This window comes from Eubalaena glacialis, chromosome 3 (genome assembly GCF_028564815.1).
Source record: "Eubalaena glacialis isolate mEubGla1 chromosome 3, mEubGla1.1.hap2.+ XY, whole genome shotgun sequence".
In the NCBI taxonomy this organism is placed as follows: Eukaryota; Metazoa; Chordata; class Mammalia; order Artiodactyla; family Balaenidae; genus Eubalaena; species Eubalaena glacialis.
The window spans coordinates 59,393,172-59,414,401 of NC_083718.1; the positions used below are offsets into that span (position 1 = coordinate 59,393,172).

General features: G+C 38.1%; 2 protein-coding genes across 4 annotated transcripts in view; both read right to left on the reverse strand.

Moving 5' to 3' along the window:
- RABGAP1L (RAB GTPase activating protein 1 like) overlaps positions 1-19,813 on the reverse strand; it is a 655,755-nt gene extending 635,942 nt beyond the window's left edge. For all 3 annotated transcript variants that reach the window (XM_061185687.1, XM_061185686.1, XM_061185688.1), the window contains exon 1: positions 19,689-19,813. The gene's annotated coding sequence lies outside the window, so the exon portion shown is untranslated. The remainder of the gene's footprint in view (positions 1-19,688) is intronic.
- A 366-nt stretch (positions 19,814-20,179) lies between these two features.
- Positions 20,180-21,230, reverse strand: part of LOC133087006 (heterogeneous nuclear ribonucleoprotein H-like) — a 49,909-nt gene continuing 48,858 nt past the window's right edge. The window contains 1 exon segment of the mRNA XM_061183783.1: positions 20,180-20,256. Within this exon segment, the coding sequence (XP_061039766.1) occupies positions 20,180-20,256 (77 nt within the window).

The window sequence follows — 21,230 nt, forward strand, 5'->3', positions numbered from 1 at the left end:
AATGGCCAGATTCTCTTCATATACTTCAACGCAAACAACATACTACAATAGGGTGAATGCAGTAGCAGATATGAGAATCTGTCTTCTACTAAGGCAGACATTAAAGGGATTTGCAAAATGTAAAACCATGCTGTCTTCTCACTAAATTGTTTGTTTTAGAAATAGTTACTTTTTGTTTTAAAATGTCATTTATGTTAACATGCAATGGATTTATTACCATTACTGTTAACGAATAAATAAGCATTCTAAATTATCAATTTTATTTTCTAATAGAGCAAATATCCCCATATACATATTCAACATCTTACCTTTGGTCATACTACTCCCTTTACTTAAAGCCCCTTTCCTCTCTCATCTGGCTATAACTAGACACTACCAAGCCTTCAAAACTCAGCTCAAATTGTACCTCTTTCATCATCCCCTACCCCTCCTACTGCAAATGATTTCTTCCTACTTGAGTTGCCAGTGTACTTTATCTGAACCTCTCTCAAGATTAACATCTCTATGTGATTTATCTTCCTCGAGGGCAGATTATTATTCATCTTGCATCTCCAGCTCAGCTCACAGTGGGCATAAAATGAATGCTTTTGCAATGAATACTTCTAAAACTTAACAACTGATGACAAATTATATCTCAAAGAACAAGAAACAAGAATATAAATATAAATATAAAATGACTTTTAAAAACTAAGAATGGGTAGACAGATTTAAAGAGGACCTAAGATGACACTGGGTCCAACTTCTGATCTAAATTATCCCTTCAGTGTTTCTCCCAGTAAGAGTTCTTAGTTATTAAGAAGAAAAATAAATTATAGCTACCTAAGCCAAATGGAATTTATTAAAAAGATATCTCCAGAAAAGCAAGGAACTGGACTTATAAAAGGCCACACAGCCAAGACTATGCCCAAAAGCATGCCTCAGCCTTTCCTGTGATGCCACCACTGCTGCTGGCACAGATGTCAGAGCTTGCACCGCCCACACTACTAACAGTCTAGACACTGGGTGGATGCCACACTTAGAACCACTGCCCCTGCTGCTTCTTAAACTAAATGAGATTGTGGCTACTGCTACCAACTCTCACTGGAATGGATTTTTTCCAGTGTCATCTTCATAATACTAGCTTCTAGTCCAAAATTGGAGATAGGTATTTGATTGATGGAACCCAGGTATGTATCTATGCTCTAAACGAAAAGGGGGCTGGGAATAAAGCATCAAACATTTTCAGCTTTTCTAGTGAAAAGAAGGCTCTGCCTCATAAATTGGGGAAATCTGCCAAATACAGGAAAGGGGTTCAAGTGCTGAAAAGCCAAAAATGAGAAATGTTCACTATTCATAACAACCCTTATTGATGGCATTCAGGCAAGCACATTACCCTAAATAGCAATTATCAAAACTATATGATACTTAAAGCACTGTGCCACAGATAACTTGTTGGTGATAAGGGAAAAAATAAACTTTATAACAGAACAATTAGATTTTGTCACCACTTTACCCAGTGATCAGTATCAGCATCACTAAGGGTAGGACAATGAAATATGTGCCTCTAGATACAATGCATTATGATACACACAGCACAAACTATAAATACTGGTGCCCAAAATGTTTTAAACCTTTACATCTAGCTTTCAGCTTACAGGAAATAGAAAACAATGAATTAAATCAGACAAGTTGAAAACGTGAAACATTTTACAGGACAACTGGCTAGGTATCTGAACAGTCATGAGAAGAAAAAGGAAAAAGTGGGGAGATGCATGTCGATTAAAATGTACATAAGAAATCTACAACTAAATGCAATTGCACACTCCTTAAGTAAATCTTGCTTTGAACAAACCGGCAGTATAAAAGACATTGTTGTGGGCTGAATTGTGCCCCGCCCCAAAAAAATTCATATGTTGAAGCCCTAACCCCCAGTACCTCAGATTTGGAGTTAGGGCTTTTAAAAAGGTAAGTTAACATGAGGCCATTAGGGTGAGCCTTAATCCAATCTGACTGGTGCCCTTATAAGAAGGAAATTTGGACACACAGAAACGCCAAGGATGTGCACACACAGAGGAAAGACCATGTGAGGACACAAAAAGAAGACAGCCATCTGCAAGCCAGGGAGAGATCCTCAGGAGAAATAAAACCTTCCAACACCTTGATCTTGGACTTAACAGTCTCCAGAACTGTGAGAAAATTAATTTCTGTTGTTTAAGCCACCCAGTGTGTGGTATTTTGTTATAGCAGTCCTAGTAAACTAACACAGACGTTTTGGGTATAAAGGGCAAAATTTTAATATGGGCTGGGTTTCTGATGGTATTAAGAAATTGTTAATTTAGTTAGGTGTGATAATGTGAGAATGTGATTATGGTTATGTAAGAAAATGTTCTTACTTTTGAGAGATACATTCAAGTATTTAGGGATAAAAATAAAACAATTTCTGTAATTTGCCGTGCTACACCAAAAAAAGAGATGAAGCAAAAATGAGAAACATAAGAATTGTTCAATTTAGATTGTTATGTGGATACTAAGTAAACAGCTTTCTCTTCTTATAAATTTGAAATTTTCCACAATGAAAAGTGAAAAGAAAACATACCCATATGATACTGATTTAAAGAGGAAAAACTGATCATACAATAGAAGAGAGATTCCTGAAATAAATGACAGGAATGACACAACTAAAAGACTCCAATGATGAACAAAAATAATAGAGAAAACTGTAACTATTCATTTCACAAATATCTGTCGAGTGTATCCTATGTGCCAGTACTGTGCATACAGAGGTGAACAAAGGAGACACGGTCCTGCTCTTAAGGGGCTTATAATCTAATAGAGGAAAGACATGTAACAAAACAAAGTAAACACAATAAGCACAAATAAATAAGAAAAATATACAAATATGTAATATTTTTGAAACAATCATTTTTTTTTTTAAATAAGTTCCTCTTCCATCTCTAAAAGGCAGTTCCTCAGGGTTCTATTCTGGGTCTCTTCTACTCTACCCACTTAATCTCAATTAGCATATTTCAAACCCAGACATCTTTCTCATGTTTTATAACCATTCTTCAAGTTGCCTACAGACATCTACAGTGTTTACCTCACAGACATCAAACCTTGAACTCATATTTTCTTCCCCCAAAACTCTGTTCCTCCTTTAATCCCTCTTGGTAAAGCTGCCCAAGAATTATGACTCCTTCTCTTTCACCCTTAAATCAAACATATCACAAAGTCCTAATGATTTCATCTCATGAAAACTTCTTAAATCTGTCCACTCCTCTCCTAGTTCACTTACCTGGATTACTGCAGTAGTTTTCTAAATTGTCTTCCTGACTCCAGCCTTACTTCTCTCCAAATTCACTCTACACAGGCCAAAATAATCTCTCTAGAACAAAATCTGATGCTGTACTATTCTTAGAATAAAGCCCAGACTTCTTAAATGATCTGTAGGACCCAGCATCACCAGGCCCTTGCTTATCTTTACAGCCTCATTTGTAAGGCTCTCCCCCTTCCTTCATACACACTGCTGTCCAATCCATACTGAACTTCCTTTTTTCACTCTTCAAATTTGCTATGTTCTTCCCTGCCTCTGGGCCTTCATATCTACTCTCAATCTCCAGTACTCCCACATCTATTTCCCTGGCTAACTCCTACTCCTTCTCATCTTAGAATCTCTCTTCTGGGTAAGGTGCCCCTCCTCTGAGCTACCACTGCAGCTCATATGGCCTATCATTGTACTTATCACAGAGCACAGTAGCTGCCTACATCCTCATTAAACTATAAATTCCACGAGGGCAGGGTCTCTATCTGTTCACTTAGTGCCTGCTATATCAAAGGCCTTGATTGAATACATTAACTCTGTCAACGATGATTACTAAATTGATCTTCATCTTCATATTATTTATCTTCAGTTGGGCCCGAAAATTTCATGATATTTTTTCAATCCAAAAAGTCCTGACATGTTACCCTGTGGGAAGATTATCTATTTTAAGATTTAGAAAACTGTTAGAACTTCTTACAAGTGTCATTTTATTTTCACTTCAAATATGAAACTTGCAAACAAAAAGTTCCAGTTTTCAAAGCAGAGTAGTTACAACACTATTTCCCCTTTCCCCCTTATTCTAATTTCCTTGACCTCTCAAACATTATATCAATAAGTTTGCTATAGGGAAAGCACCTTCCCAGATATATGTATAAAGATATTTCACTGCAGAAATGGCTTTTTTTTCTTTTTGACCGTGCCAAGCAGCTTACAGGATTCCTCGCAGTGAAAGGGTGGAGTCCTAACCACTGGACCACCAGGGAATTCCAGAAATGCCATTATTTTTAAGACTAAAAAATTGTTAGCTTAACAAATCATCCTTCTATCTAAGGTAAACAGGCAGCATCCAATATTATGTTTTTGTTAAATAACAAGATTTTTTAATTACTCTTGCCAAACATTGAAGCATATTTCCTTCAAACATCACTCAAAAACAAGTCTAGAAAAAAAATTAGACCATAAGAGTAATTTTCCTAGCTAAATAATCCTAGTTGTTTTATTTTAAAAAGTCAACTGAATTTAAAACAATATTTAGAATTATTTGGGAGATAGAGTGTCCCAACATTTCTCAACAACATTCAACTATAACCAAAATGTGTTATACTTGGGGTTGTCAGATAAAACATAAGACACTCAGTTTAACCTTGAATTTCAGAAAAACAATTAATTTTTAGTCTAAGTACATCCCAAATATTGCATGTATTTTTATTTGCTAAATCTGGCAACCCTAGTTATACTAACAAAATTATCACACCTAGCAAAATCTGACTTTACTTTTACCTTTTTCATTATAAAAGTTATACAAATTTAGAAAACAAACAAAAATGTCCATAATCCTACTAAGCTAACACAATTGGCACTTTAGTACATTCCTGATCTTTTTCTATGTATTTTAAATGGTTACATTCACCCTTTCTTAAAATGATACAGTCTTTGTAATTATTTTCATGCTACATAATGGTTCTTGGAATAGATGTATCATAATTTAGTCTCCTATTGTTGAAAATTTAAGTTGCTTCCAATATGCTGCTACTATAAATAACATTGCTCTGAGTATTCTCCTGCATATACCTGTTTCTTATCTTTTCCTTTCTTTTTCCTGTAGTTATTTCTTTAGGATATTCTCAAAAGTGAAATTACTGAATCAAAGGTTTATGAAAAGATTATGAATAGTCTAACAATTCTAGATACATCCTGCCAAATTACAATCCACTAGCAATATTTGAATATGCCTGCTTTACTAAAATCTAACATTACATATTACTATTTTCAAAAAATCTGAAATAAGTACAAAATAGTATTCCATTTTGCTTTAAATAAGCATTTCTTTGATTACTGAGAAGATCTAACATTCTTCTGACAATTGCTTATAGGTTGTATTTCCTCTGCTATCAACTGTCTGCTCATTTCCTTTACCCATTTCAAAAAATGTTTTTGTTCATTATAATAATAAAGCTTTCCCAAGTGAAGACTAAAACAGCCAACTGTCTAAAATTCTAGTCACATGGACCAAATGAAAAACTAGTTTATATCTACAATTCCCAGTGCCTTCCAGAAATTACTACAAAAATACTTTTAATGTAAACTTTCATTTTATTTATATGTATATTATCTCAAGGTTCATTTCATGGAAATCATAACTCTCATAATTAAAATTAATTAAAAAGTTGAGATGACTGAAATTTCCTGATATTTAGAATAAATACCAGAAAGATCAGTTCAACCTAGTACTTGGATATGCCACAGAACTAAACTTGATCATCAAAACAGAAATCATGTTGCAGATCTAATCTCTTTAATAATCTAGATGCACCAAAAAACTCTGATTCTGCAAACAGAGTTAACTCTCCAATGCTGTCAGTAATCTTACAAACATAAATATGCACTACTGGTTTCAAGAGAAGACAGAGTAAAAAAGTAAGTAGCTCAGCAAAACTTCATCAACACCGTTAGAGCAGAACTCAAAGCTCACATCAAGCTAATAGCAAGCCTTTAAATGGCAGAGATTTTAGAAGTAACCTAATTCAATCTCTTTCCTCTCCCATCCCCCACCCATTTTGCAGGGGAAGAAACCAAGGCATAATGAAGTGAAATAAACTTTCAAGACAGTCATAAAGCTACTTCGGGGAAAGAATATCTGCTTCATCCTGTAATAACAAAATTTTATTGAGTGCATTATTTGAAGCTCTAGAGATAAGAGAAGTGAAAAAAACGGTTAAGTCCTTGCTCTCAAGGAGCTTACATGCTACTGGGGAACGGAAGAAAGGAAGGAGGGAGTGAAGGAAGGAACAAAGGAGGGAGGGAGGGAGGAAGGAAGAGAGAAAGGAGGAAAGGAAGGAAGGAAGGAAGTTTCTGATAGGGATAAGTATTCTGAATTAAAATACATAGGGCAACATGGCAGAGCAAGCCTAGAGCATCAAGGACCACTTCAGATGGGGTGGTGTGGGAAAGACTCAGAGAAAATTTTTTTAAAAGCTGAGATCTGAATGACAACAAGAAGTCACCAACAGGAAAATCAAAGGAGAGAGCATTCTGATTAGAGATTCTCTTATATCCAAATGTTAGTCAAGGTACAGCAGTGGGTGAAAGGGAGGGTGGCAATGCTTCGTTTGAACAAAATGTGTACCATTTAAGTATAAAAGATACTACAGATTCAATAATAAATATGGCACTAACATGATTTTTTTTAAATGATACACAAACTAAGATAAAATACTGTGAAAGGAAAATATCTAAATCATGATGATTTAACTTAATCTACTTTGAAAAGATACATAGAATAATTAACCAACTTTTCAATGATCGCATTTGAAGGTGACAAAGTAAAGACACTTTAAGATTTACAGATAATTTTTTAAATTCTTAGAAGATATCAGTGAAGGAATCAGGACAAGATAATGCTAATAAAGATTTTCAAATAAGATGGAAAATTAACATTAGTCAGAAACTTCAGTTTCCAACTTTTCTAATCCACTTTTGACACCTGCATATACAACAGCCTAAGACTTTTTTCCAGGAAAACTATTTATATTAAATGACACTAGGAATATTGGGCTAAGAGAATAAGATGTTTCAGTCAATAATTCTGCTTTTTTAAAAGATCAGTTATTTTTAATACATGTATATTTCACTTTCCCCACTGCAATCACTGAAATACATGGTTTATGCCTTATACTTCTTTACATTCCTCCACAGCACCTAACAGTAGAGATGTAATGAAAAGGCAGATCCCAATAGGAGTAGCAGCAGTATAGATCTCAACAGCTTGTGGCACTAAAGGGGAAAAGAGAGGGGGAAAAATACTTCATTCCTAGAAATGTCTTAACACATTATCACAAAGGAACAATTCTACAGCTCATAAACCTTGAATAAGTTGTACCCAGCTCACTGAAAAATCATTCTGTAATCAAGTAAGTAGTTTAGTACTGTCAGCATTTTAATAACTAAAAAATAAATAAAACTTTTAAAATTTAATTAAATTAAAAACCACCCAACCAGTTTATGAGGTTTTAAGCCAGACTATAGATGTTATGCCACATCTGATCCAATCTGGTTCCACCCGTCCTCCTTCACATAAAGCTACAGGCCCTCCGCATCTGTGTCTCCCATCTGAGGTCACGAGTGCTGGTGCAAAATCTCTGCCATCATTCCCCAGGTCATCCAGTTCTCCCTCACCCCATTTCTTGGTTTGCTGCTGTCAAATAAAGTTACTAATACAGAAGGAATACTGAGGATTCTGGCTTGGTAAAAGTCCTAAGAATACCTACCATCTATGGAGCATCTTCTATAACCAGGTACCTATTTCTTGACTTTCACAGAGTCTTGAGGTATTATTACTTTCATTATACAGAAATATAAACCCAGAAGTAAGGTTACTTACCCAAGGTCACACAGTTAATTAGTCTATCAGGTTCAGGGTTCTTTCCTTCCCAAGAAACAGATCAATGACCATCCCATCATAAAAAGGCCAAGATGATGGCAATAAGAGGCAGAGCCACCAACACAAGTGAACAAGGTCAGAAAGCAGCAAATCCAGAAAAAGGAACTCCACAATCTTTTCCACCTACTTTAAACCCACTGCCTCACAACAATTATAAGCTTGAGAAGGCCTGGAGAAAGTTTTTTCATGCTGATAATCTAATTTGGAGACTACATGATTTGCTGACATCTAGCGCAAAGACTGCATTTTTATATACTCATTATTATTCATTTTAAGAAATTTTCATTTAATAAGGTTAATGATACATAGATAGATCCAATTCAGCTCTAACATAGTTTACGAAACCATTTTAAAAGTATTATTGAAAGTCCTACTAAGTGCCAGACACAACAAGAAAGAAAGGAAGGAGGAAACATTTATGAGAACTAAACAATGTGCCAGGAACTGTGTTATGTCTCCTCTACATTCATTAACTTATTCAAGATAAATAACCCTCTGCAGTAAGATTATCCCCACTTTACAGATATCATCCCCAATGCCACACAAAGCCAAGATTCAAACCAAGGAGAGACCAATTCCAGAGCCCTAAACAAAGTAGTTTCTGTTTTTTTGCGTTTCTCGAAAAGCCTATAGTCTAAAGCAGAAACGGACAAGCTACAATGCAATGTTTATTAGTATCACAACAGGGAGGAAAAGAGGATGCTCCAAAAGCACAGATGAGAGATTACTAACAGAGTCTATAGTCTCAGTGAAGGTTTTCAAGATGATGACATCTAGGCTGAGAGAGACCACAACTATAAGCCATCCAGAACAGAAAGACAATCTGGTCCACACTCTCTAAAAACACCTGATACCCAAATGGTCAAGAACCCTAACTTTGATATTTTATATAAGCAAATAATTTCTAGCCAATGTTATATAGCAAAGACTGTGCTGAACTATGTCTAGTATCCCATAAAATACGCAGGTCTATGTATCATATATATAAGAAGAAAATTAAATCTAAGGTTATTCAACGCCCTTTGGAAATCAATCATTCAGGATAAACAATTTGATAACTGAACTAAGAGTTTACCCTCTGGTTTTCATACTATTTCATATTAAAAAATCTTTTTAAGAAAAAACTTTAATGCCCCTGTAAATTTATACAGACCATATATTTAACCTTTTCTTGTAAGAGAGAACATGACAAACTTTCATTATTATTCTATACTATTAGAAACACAATTGATACCCAAAGCTAAGTAGGTGCGCAAGGCTGTTTTCCTTTACTATCTACAGTTTTTAGTTTTTCCTATTTCTTTGCTGCTATCATGTCAGCAATCTCGCTGTTATTATCAGTATGTATATTTATGACAACATTTCAATTCTAAATTATTCCTTTTAATCTATTACCTTAGAAACCACAAGCATCATGTATAAAATAAAAATAAGTTCTCAGTGAGAGCTTTATTTATAAGTAACTACTTATAAAAATGATATCTACTTTGGGGTTTTTGCATGTTTCAGAGAGATGAGGAGCTGCCACTCGGTCTACATAAGAGTTATAACTTCAAATTTTCATACCTCTATCTAAGATGTCTCTCTTGCCTTCTTTAAACTCAACTCAGATATTCCAAGCAACCCTACCTGAAACCCCAGACCAGGTTACATAACCTTCTGAAGCTTTCTGTAAGACATATCCTAAGCTGCCCCATCCTTCCTACACACCACTGCATTTGCATGTTTCTCCAGTATGACTGTCGGCTCCTTAACAGTCTCTTATCTCTCCTTCTCTAGCACTGAACCCATTCTCTGCCTTATAAATGCTTGCTGAATAAAACAGTGTCAGAGAATGAAACCAATGGTATAAAGAGCCATAAAACCATAACACCCCATACAATAAAAACGAACTTTCATACTCATAATGATATTAACTTTCTTCTGAAAATACACACTTAGGAAATATAAACTTGAGGGAAAATCACAAGAAAAGTATTAAGCACAAGCATGTGACAACATACTATTAAGCTGTTTTACCCACTGCACCCTCAAAAAAAATCTGTTTATCTTGGGGGGAAGAAAGCAAAATACGTAACTATATTTTTCCCAGGCAACCATATACTTTTTTTCCACCCTAAGTTCAAAAAAAACCTGACATTTAAGGAATGGTGATTGTTAATTATCCAAGCTAAAATAAAAGTTTTTTGGGTGTATCTAGCTATTTTGAGGTGTTAAAATAAAAGTCACCCATTACAAACAGCCATAAATCTTGATGTTGGAAGGCTCTCAGAGGTCATCTAATGTCATTTATATACTCCTCCTCATTGCAGAAAGAGTTCAGGTTGGTAGAGAGCATCCAATCCACTTTTCATTCAATACATCCTACATTTCTGCTTCCCTTCGTCTTTCCCTCACCGATCCTCTGGACCCACACAAAACATGTCTTCTGCCTTGCAGATAGCAGCCTTTCAAAATCCATTTTATTTTGCTCTACTTATTTTATTGTATGGTTTGACTTATTTTAGTGATTAAAAGTAATATACATGCTTATCTATTTCAATGACTTCTTTGGCTTCTCAAAAATCATCCAGTAAAATGAAAACACCAGGCACGTTTATAGGTGTTCCTTTGTAAACCTTACCTTTTTGGTCCTCATAACCACCCTATGAAATAGGCAAGGCAAGTATCATCAACCCCATTTAATGAATCATCAATACAGAGTAGTAGTTGAGAGTCACTATGAGGCAAATTTAGAAGCAAGAGACCTGCCTCTTATGAGCTGTGTGATCATAAGTTACTTTCTCTAAGCCTGTTCCCTCATCTGCAAACTGGGAATGACATTATAATAGTTTCTACCTTAGATAGTTATTGCAAAAATTAACTAGATAATGCATACTATCTAATATAATAACTAACCCATTAAACACTCAATAATGTTAGTTTATTATTATTGTTATGCAAAGAGAAAAAAACTGTGGCAAATCACTTACGCTCTCAGAATCTCATAGCAGCACTAGATCAAGAACTAAGGTCTTACGTTCTATCCACCTTGTCTTCCACAAAACCAAAAAATGTTTTTAGTTATATTTGCAACTTAAAGTTGATTTTTTTTTTCCATTCCCTTTGGCCAACCAAAGTTTCTAAAATCTACTATTATCATGCTCCTCTTCCAAATGAAATTCTCACAAGTACAAAAATTGCTAGAGTTCTCTATCTAGAAAAGTAAATTCTCAGTGGAGCATAATAAAGTTCTACTACATCTAGCATGCAAACATAATGAAATTTACAAACAAAATGAGAGGTATCATATTAATTGCTAAACAAACTGGTTTCTCTAACCTACTATTGTTAGATTATCTTTTAAAACTTTTACCTGATATTTTCAAATGGTAGAGATTGCTATTTTATTGTTTGTGAAACCAAGTGCAACAGGAGAAACCTGTTTCATCTATCAAAACTATTGACAAAATTGACAAGAAATATAAAACACATGTCAGAATTTTTAAAAATTAGAACACCCCATTGTTCATAGCAGCACTATTTACAATAGCCAAGACATGGAAGCAAACTAAATGTCCACTGACAGATGAATGGATAACGAAAATGTGGTATATATACACAATGGAATATTACTCAGCCATAAAAAAGAATGAAATAATGCCATTTGCACCAACATGGATGGACCTAAAGATTATCATACTAAGTGAAGTAAACCAGACAGAGAAAGACAAATATCATATGATATCACTAATATGTGGAATCTAAAAAGTGATAAAAATGAACTTATTTACAAAACAGAAATAGACTCACAGACATGGAAAACAAACTTATGGTTACCAAGGGTAAAAGGGAGAGGGGGAGGAGGGATAAACTGGGAGTTTGGGATTAACATATACACACTACTATATATAAAATAGATAAACAACAAGGACCTACTATATAGCACAGGGAACTATATTCAATATCATGTAATAATCTATAATGAAAAGAATCTGAAAAAGAATATATATATATGCATATACATATACATATGTATAACTGAATCACTTTGTTGTATACCTGAAACTAACACTTTTTAAATCAACTATACTTCAATTTGAAAATTAAATAAAATAGGGGACTTCCCTGGTGGTCCAATGGTTAAGAATCCACCTTCCAATGCAGGGGTCGCGGGTTCAATCCCTGGTTGGGGAACTAAGATCCCACGTGCCGCAGGGCAACTAAGCCCGTGTGCCACAACTACTGAGCCCGCGCACCACAACGAAAGATCCCACATGCCACAACGAAGATCCCACGTGCTGCAACTAAGACCCGACGCAGCCAAATAAAATAAAATAAATACATAATTAGAGGCCTAGACTCATTAGTGAAAAATTAAGCTGCCTAACTCATGCATAAAAATTTTACAGGTTCACTACTACTGGCAAACAGGTGGTCCTAGGATTTAAATAATAACATCTAATCTCATTTTTCACATTAATGTTAACCAGGAAGCTTGGGTTAGTGTTGGAATCAATTCTAGAATATTGAGAGGAAAAAATGGATGGAGGAAAGAAGACATTAACTGAATTACAATTTAGTACCAACTTGATAGGCAGTAATACATCTTTGCATAGGAAGACTAGGACAAAGTCAAATCAAAATATTGTTCCAAATTTGACCACTAACAGCAGGGCAAAATATGAGACAAAGATTTTAAATGAAAGAATACAGTCCATGAGAGAAGATCTTTGTGAAAATAAAATAATAAATGAATACAGTCTGATGGCTATTAGCTGCTGAGACAACAAAATTACTATAAAACAACCTAAGAAATCATACTGTCTGCCACTATATGTATAGGCTCCTGTCAATGGTTGACTTTTCACTAAACTAAAATATAATTCATTCAAAGTGTCATACCAAGATAAATTTACTAAAGAGAAACTATTCAAGGAAATACCTAATATCCACTCTAACAACCATTTGCATTTATACAATGCTCCTAGCAAGAGGACTCAAAAATGACAAAGTACATCTTGAAGCACAGAATAAATACTCTACATTGTTTATCAAAAACTAGTGTTACATGTCTCTTAAACCTCCAAAACTGAAAACCACAAGTTTGTATTTTTACTAAAAATAGTGTTTGTTATTTGCATCCCCTCTGGTGAAGTTTGATTTTTAAAGTCCTGTAATTTTGCCTACTGCTGACAATGAGGGAAGAATATGGGTGTACATAATACACAGGGTAAGGGAGAGGTTGAGAAATCCTTCACTGGTACATGAATGAATTCTACACTTGCCTTTTAAAATGTGCTACTTTTCTGGAAATGTGGCATTCAAAAAATCCCTTTGGGTTTGCATTACTTTCATATTTGTGACTTGAAAGATAGTCTTCAAAGAGCCAGACCACTTATTTTTAGTCATTTACCAGGTAGACTGTGTTTTCGCCATAAATTCCAACAGCTAGTGGGTGGGGTGTGTGTTATACGTACATATAAATACACACATCCATGTGCATGTGTATATCTTTAGAAAAATGTTTGCATAGTTTAAATTAAGGACATCAACATCACACTTTGTATCACAAAAAAATGATGGTAGAAAATTTGGAAGAATTTTAATAAACTCAATTTGTAAAACCTAACACATCTTTAAAAAAAAAAAAACCCACCTCTGTGCTGACATGATTAGCTACACCATTCAAATGGTGCGAGGTATCTGAAGCATGCTGCATCTAAACTCTTATCATGCTATTTGGGGTGTGCTATTTTGTGGAGAGGTTCATATGAAACTGCTAAAACCTAAAGTAACAGGACAATATACTTTACATATCAGAAGCTTAAATAAATGAGGAAAACAGTATGGCAAAGACATAATTCACATTTATTTTGGAACCAAAGCTCATCCCAAAAATTCCTTGTCAACCATCCAGAAGTAGCCCAGCTTTTTACCAACCAAGCAGCTTTTTACTATAGCAACTTCATTACCAAGATTACCAAAATTTTCCACACACTTTTAACAGTCTGTATGTGTTGTTACCTGGGCAACATTCAAAAAGGGCTTTTAGCTTTGTAGAACTGGTAGGTCAAAGAGAAGTAAAGCTTCTTCAAATTGAGTGTGCATCATTTTAATTAGAAGCAGTGAGTATGAAATCATCAACAGACAGAAAACCTTGAGAACTACCACCAGAGCTTCAATTTGATTAACAGACACAACTTACTGTCATTTGCCTTCATTTCTAGCCACCTAATTCCCCTGTGGAACAAAGCAAGCTCCATCCAAGACTTCAAAACATCTCCAGTCATACAGGCTGTCAAAGACATAAATGCTGAAATCAAAGGAACTTCTTTGAGTAAAAAATCTATCCTTCACAACTGGCTATAGTATGAAATACCCTGCTTTGCTGCCCTAAATTGTGAAAAGCAGTCAGCTCAGCTGTGGATCTGTATAAACTGCCTTTCTGCCTAAACCAAACCTGCCTCCAAAAATTAAGATCCAGTCATTTAGAAAGCACATTTTTAAAGACGCTTTGAAAAGACTTTCAAAACTGCTTCCTGTACTGCTACAGCCAATTTGATGCTGTCTATTTGGCCAAACAAAAAATAATGGCATCTCCTTACAAAGAAAATATTTTCCCTTTCTTTCCAACAGTTTTAGGATTGATAAACTCAAGGTTGTTTCTCTTACACTAATAATTTTTCCCTCAGCTTTTACTCTAAGAATACTTAAGTGTTCTCTGGGTCATAGTCTAATCAGGAGCACAGCATACAAAGCTTATTTAACATTAAGAAGTACTAGATGACTCCAGAGACAAAAATGAAAGACGAGTTGAAAAGCAGAAAGGAAAACTGGCCTTCAAGGCTCTTCACCATCTGGTACTGACTCTTTCTTGCCTAGCTCTTTCCCTCCATACCTTTGATCGCCCTGGCCTCTGGCCCAGAAAGGCCTTTCTCTATATACTATTTGTCCTATTTCCACATGTCCAAATCCTACCCATTCTTCAAAGCATGGTTTAAATGTCACCTCTTCTCATATCCTTACAACTAAAAGTAATCTCTCCCTCCTCTCTCTAACTTGTACTGCCTTATCTTTATCTCTTTAGCACACATTACTTTCTGCCTTACATTATCTTTGTTTCCATATTTAATCCCCCACGTAAGCATAATGCCTCAGGGTCAAGGTTCATGCCTTATTCATCTCTATTCAAACTGCTTAACACAATGTCTTACATATATTAAACACTCTAATTGAGCTACATGAATGGCTTGGGTTAGGAAAAGAGATAAGTCCACTAGAAACAACTCCAGATTAGGAGTCCCCAGACCTGGCTTTGCTAATGACTAGCTATGTGACCTTGAACTTCAATCTTTTAGTGTGTTCATCCACAAAGTGAAGAGGGTGAACTAAACCAGTTTTTAACTATAAACTGTTATCCATTATCTGGCTGTAAAATCAATTTGGGTGTCAAAACCCAGCATTTTTTAATAAAATGAAATAGAAAATACCAAAGTGTGTTGTAGGCAGTGCTGCGGTATGCTGTAAATGTTTAACTGGCTATCCAGAGGAGAGAGAAAAGCTCCGAACTGTAACATTTGCAGGTGTCCCTGGTGTAAATACTCCCACCAGGGCCAATTTCAAGCTACACATGGAGTTTGGTGGGAAGAGAGGCACGATTGCTCTTACAAGCCAACTGATGAGCCAGCCCCAGCAAGGTCCTGAAAAGATAAGTATTGTTTCACCAAACTTTACTTTCAACTGTGTGTGTGTGTGTGTGTGTGTGTGTGTTGAATCAGGGTATAAGATGTATTTCTTACTGTGAGCCACAGTCAAAACAGTTCATAAATGTTCAGCTAAGCAATCTCCTAGTCTCTCTTCCATGTATGCTACACAATGCAATAAATCTCACTCTTAGTTACATAGGTAATCTCTTCACCACCAAAATTGATATGTCTCTTCAAAAATGAGAGTAACAGAGGTGCCTATTGATACCGCCAGAAGGCAAATTACAGGGAGTGGAAATTTGGCTTAGGAAGTATTAGCAAAAGGCCAAGGTTCTCAGCCTTTGTTCAGCTACAACCGAGGGCTACAACACCCTACTAGTAGCAACGGCTCATTTAGCAAAGGGTTAGGAGAAAGAGGAGGAGAGGAAAAGGAAATATAGTATGAAAAAAGGTCCATGTAATTGTGATATGTGTCCATTCCCCCACTCCACTAAGAACCTGGGTACAGAGAAAACCAGTGCTGTAAAAAAAGTAAATTTCCATACCTGGTGTTTCCCTATCAAATTCTCCAGCACAAGCCTGCACTGAGAATCCCCTACTACTAAAATTAAGTTTTTGCCATGGACTAGAGACATGTAGTACTTGTTGAACTTAGAAGAGGCAAGGGGGAAAATAGTACAGCAAACAGTTGTTAGACTTGATATTCTGGGAAAACTAGGCTTTTATTGAAAAAAATACTTTATTTTCTTCTTATTTAAGCTTACTAAACTGGGTGAGAAGGGAAGTTTCTTGAATATATTTTTGGCTGTACTATGTCTATCACAACAACACAGTCTGTAGCCAGATTTTTCATGAGTGTTTATAAAGAATCGTGTTTTCTATTTTTAAGGTTATTTAGAAAACAAGAAGGCTCAGAATTTCAAGTGGGCTAATAATCTTAGCCCAAATCTAACTCCAAATCAACTGAATATATGCCTATAAGTTTCCCAGGAAAATCCCAAAAATTACACCAAAAAACACCAAAAGATGACAAAAAGAAGTCAGCAAGAACACAAACTTGCAATACTCAAGTATGGCATCCTATCTGTTGAATGAGTGCAATATGGAAAGTAAATGAAGTATGAAAAAGAGAATGTTGAGATACAAGTTCTGCTTAATTCCATTAACTATTTCTTATTAGGGTCCACTGATAGTCAGGTACTTATACCTAATTTCAAATATTGACCATAAAGTGAAAATTATTAACCACTCTGAAAAGCCAAGAGTCAGGTGAAGCAATGTCTTTCTCCATGCTCACAATATTAAACCTCTCCTTAAAAACTGAGTATGTTTTGGGACTTCCCTGGTGGTCCAGTGGGTAAGACTCTGCACTCCCAATGCAGGGGGCTCAGGTTCCATCCCTGGCCAGGGAACTAGATCCCACACGCATGCCGCAACTAAGAGTTCACATGCCACAACTAAGGAGCCCGTAAGCTGCAACTAAGGAGCCCACAAGCCGCAACTAAGACCCGGCACAACCAAATAAATAAATAAATATTTTAAATTAAAAAAAAAAACTGAGTATGTTTTACCGTAACTCAGGCTCAAGGCTCGATTTTCTTTGCCTCCACTATCTGTGGTGCCAAATGCTCATAAGACTATCTGTATAAGAAATTCCAGAGCTGTCCTTGCAGTACCAGAGGCTGGAATAGCCTTGGGCTGCTGGTCTTGCTCAGACCCACAGGCTGACTTATTTATATAAAGCAAGAGCTATACATATGTAGCAACTCATTAAAACTTGTGAGACATAGCAAAAAACCTCTGTGCCTGGCAATCCCATAGCCTACAGTATCTATGTCATTCTCCAAACACCCTCTATCCATCCATAATCATCCCTACACCACTTCAAGGCAATAGTAGGCTAGAATGCAGACCCAGTTCTACACCCTCAATACAAGAAAGTTTTGCTACTTAGCTACTACTCTCTTCAAAGTTAATCTCTAGAAACCCGGCTATCTCCGACTCATAATATTTTTACTTGGCACAAGAGAATTCCTTCTTTTGACTACTCCAAAAGAATGGATAAAAGGACTATCAGCTTTAATGCTGTATCATCTGAGTTCAAATAAATATACAGTAATTGAACGAGTTCAACTTTGGGTTAAGGCAAAGAAAATTTTAATTATAAGTTTTTAGAAGTCACAAATTTAGAATTGGTGAGCTGATAAACATAAAAACTTCTGTTTCACATACTCAATAAAATTCTGTTATTCAAATTAAAAAACACCATAAAAACTACTAGAGTGAAAAGAAAATGGTCTGAATCATGAAACAATTCGCAAAAGAACAAAAATTCTCAGAACATCACAATTATAATGTATAAAAATTCCCATCAAATAACTCAGGCGAAAAAAAAAGTCATACACTGACAGTTACACCTTTTTATGCTGGTTGGTATATTCACTACATGTCCCAGTGTACTGGTACTACCTTGTTTCCAGCTTTCTAGAATACAATGTAGGCTATATAGTACATTCACCTATAAAGACTACATCCACTTCTCTCCAGATGACTTGTTAATACATAATACCAGGGCACATTTTGACCTGATTTAATAGAGACATCAGTCTAACTCAGTCTCAACTAACTCCCCAACCAAGCAAGCATTTAATACAATTTGAAGATAATGCATACATTAAATTCATCTGGTCTTTCTCCTTTGTAATTTCGTTGTCAGTTTCACATGGAACTTTGTTGAGCTAACGAATCACAGGCCAGTTTTCCAGTAGGAGCAACTTGTGGACCAATATTTTCCATGCACAAAATCCACTTCCAATTTGACCACAAGCAAACTTCATGTTTGTATCTTCTGACATCATACTACTGGATATTCTACAGAAGTGCAGCAGAAGCCACATATAAACACTATTATGAGAAAAGTCAGAAGGTTTTCACGATATCGTGTTGTCAGAATCGTTAAGAAGCAACTACTTACCTCCCACCATGTACAAGATAATTTAAATGTATTTTTAAAAATCCCTAAACCTTCCTGTACCAAAAATGCAGACCCTGAAATCAGTTTCCAGTCAGCGCTGAAATCTGTCAGGCAAGCAAAAGTTCTCCTTACCGTTAGCATAATGAGGTTGACAATTCTTATCACTTACATGAAACCCTCAGTTCTGCAAGTGACCAGGTGAATTTTGGTACATTTTCTAGGATGATCCTGAGAAGTATAAGGAGAATACAGAAGCACCTGGACACACTGCCCTGGATCAGAAACAAACCCTGTCGGTCCATTCCCCTAGCACCCGGACACCTCCCGCTGGCCAGTGGCCCCTTTCCACATGCTGACGCACTGCCCAGTCCTGCACCGTTGGCGACCAGTGCAAACTACCAGCCCAGTCTCAGAAACTTTGACTCAGTTATCAGGACACTGAGCACCCACAACCTGGACGGGGGTTGTTTGGCATGGCCAGGCGGTCAACTTTGAAGCGGGGCATTTCTTGCAAGTAGAGATCTGCCCAGGACGCAGCCTATCCCATCCAGCAAAACCACAAGCATCAACAGCAGAAGAGGAGCAAAGACCCGGGCGGAGACAGGGGGAGCGCGAGGGCAAGACGCGGTCACGAACAGATGCCTGAATGTGGGTAAGAAAATAACCTAACCACACGCCCCCCGGACGTGGGGCTGCTGGGACTGCGAACCCGGCAGCAGCCACGGCGCAGCAGCGGGCGGCAACGGCGGAGGCGGCGGCGATGTCAGGAGGGCACAGCTGGAAACGAGCTCCCAAGTCACCAACCCCGCCCCCAGGTGAGGGGCGCCGACCCCGACAGCCGGCCCGCCCGGGCTGCGAAGAGCCGCCGCCCGGGAGAACCGCGATGTCCGGGAAGCCACCGACAGTCCCGAACCCTCCCCGAGCCTTCCTCCCGAGGTCCTCTCGCATCCCGTGCCGGGCCTGGCCCCCACCGCTACCCTCCCCGGCTTGCCCCGGCGCCAGCACCCCCAGCCCGGCTCCCAGTCTCTTGTCTGCCCGCCGGCCCCTCGGAGGCCGCCCTCGCCTCACCTCCTCACGTCTCCGCGGGCAGGGCCGGAACAACTCTGCCAGGCGCCCGGGTCCCACCCGCCGCCCCGCGCTCTGCGACCGGGCCCGTCCCGTTCACTCTGCCGCCGCCAGAGCCCTAGGAGGGTGGAGGGAGCAGGGCGGAGGGAGCGGAGAAGGGAGGGGAGGAGGGCCGCCCGGCAGGAAGAGGCGAGGGGGGGGGGGGGGGCCGGGGAGGAGGAGGAGGAGGAGGCGGTGGCGAATCGGGAGCGCGCGCGTCCGGGCCCCTCGGCGCGGCGTGCGCGCTCCTGAGGGCGGAGGCGCCTTCCCTGCCCTGGGCGGAGGGCGCGCACGCGCGTACACGTCCGCACCTGGCCGTGGTTGGGTTGGGCCCGCGAGTGAAGACCCGGCCGACCTGGCTTGTTACGAGTAGGGACCCGCGAAGGGGCTAGAGGCGCTCGTGGCGCTTCAGAACCTCCCGGAGGGTAACCGCGCCGTGAGCCAGTCCGCGCGGGCTAGCTGAGGCCGTCCCCGAGCCCCGAGCGAGTTGGGCTGAAGCCCTGCCCGGCGGTTACCGAGCTCTTAGATAATTCTGAGTTTGGGGCGATTGTGTTCTTGCTCATAAACCTGGCTTACATATATTTTCATTCTTAATAATGCCCGGTAACGCTCAGGGAAGTCACCTTTTAAAGAATACTAACTTTTCTCGCCAGTTACTCTTTTCTGTGCCTCTTTCAAGGTGTCCTGTGTACTTACGAAGTGCTCCCTTGCCGGTTCGTTGTGTGAGACTCAGGGGAGATTGAAGAGGAAAATAACCTGCGTGGAATGAACAGGAAGCACTATTACGTATTTATGAAGAAAACGTACCCTCATTTGCACCTTTTTATCCTTTGGGGTCATAAATTTGGTGGCACAAACTAGTAGAGATAAAATAAGCTAACTCTTTTTCATCTACTGATATTGTACTGATCCGTCAACTGTGGATATCCTCCTTCCCAGATACTGCAGGCAAAAATGACCAGGAAATTTTCTGAATTTCCTTAGCACGTTGTTTCTATAGGTTTGTGGCGCCCAATATAGTCAGCCTTACCTGGGTAAATCTGTGCAATACTTTATCCCACTAGAGAATCTTTGAGGCCCTGCTTCATTTTTATCTTCCACCATGCCTAGCATAGTGTCTGACTCATAGAAAGTACTCCATAAATGTTATTGTATGAATAAGTGAATATATTGCAGCAAGAGTTAAGTGTATGTCCAATGATTTCTGCTCTAGAGTGACTTCTTTAGTTTAAAATTCTCCCTCTGTCCTACCTCAATTCCCCTGCACTCATTTCCCCACCTAGATCCAAAAGCTACCTGAGAAATAAGACATTTGTCCAAAGAGCCCTCTCAAGTTCTACACACACACGCACACACACACACACACACACTGCGCCCCCCACCCCGCCTTTTTCCTAATTTAAATGTTTATAGATGCTGGGACATATTAAGAGTATTGCAAATGTTTTGTGTTTCCCCTACCTGCTGGTCTTCTTTAAGCTCTGTAACCCAAGAGACTACCTAGCT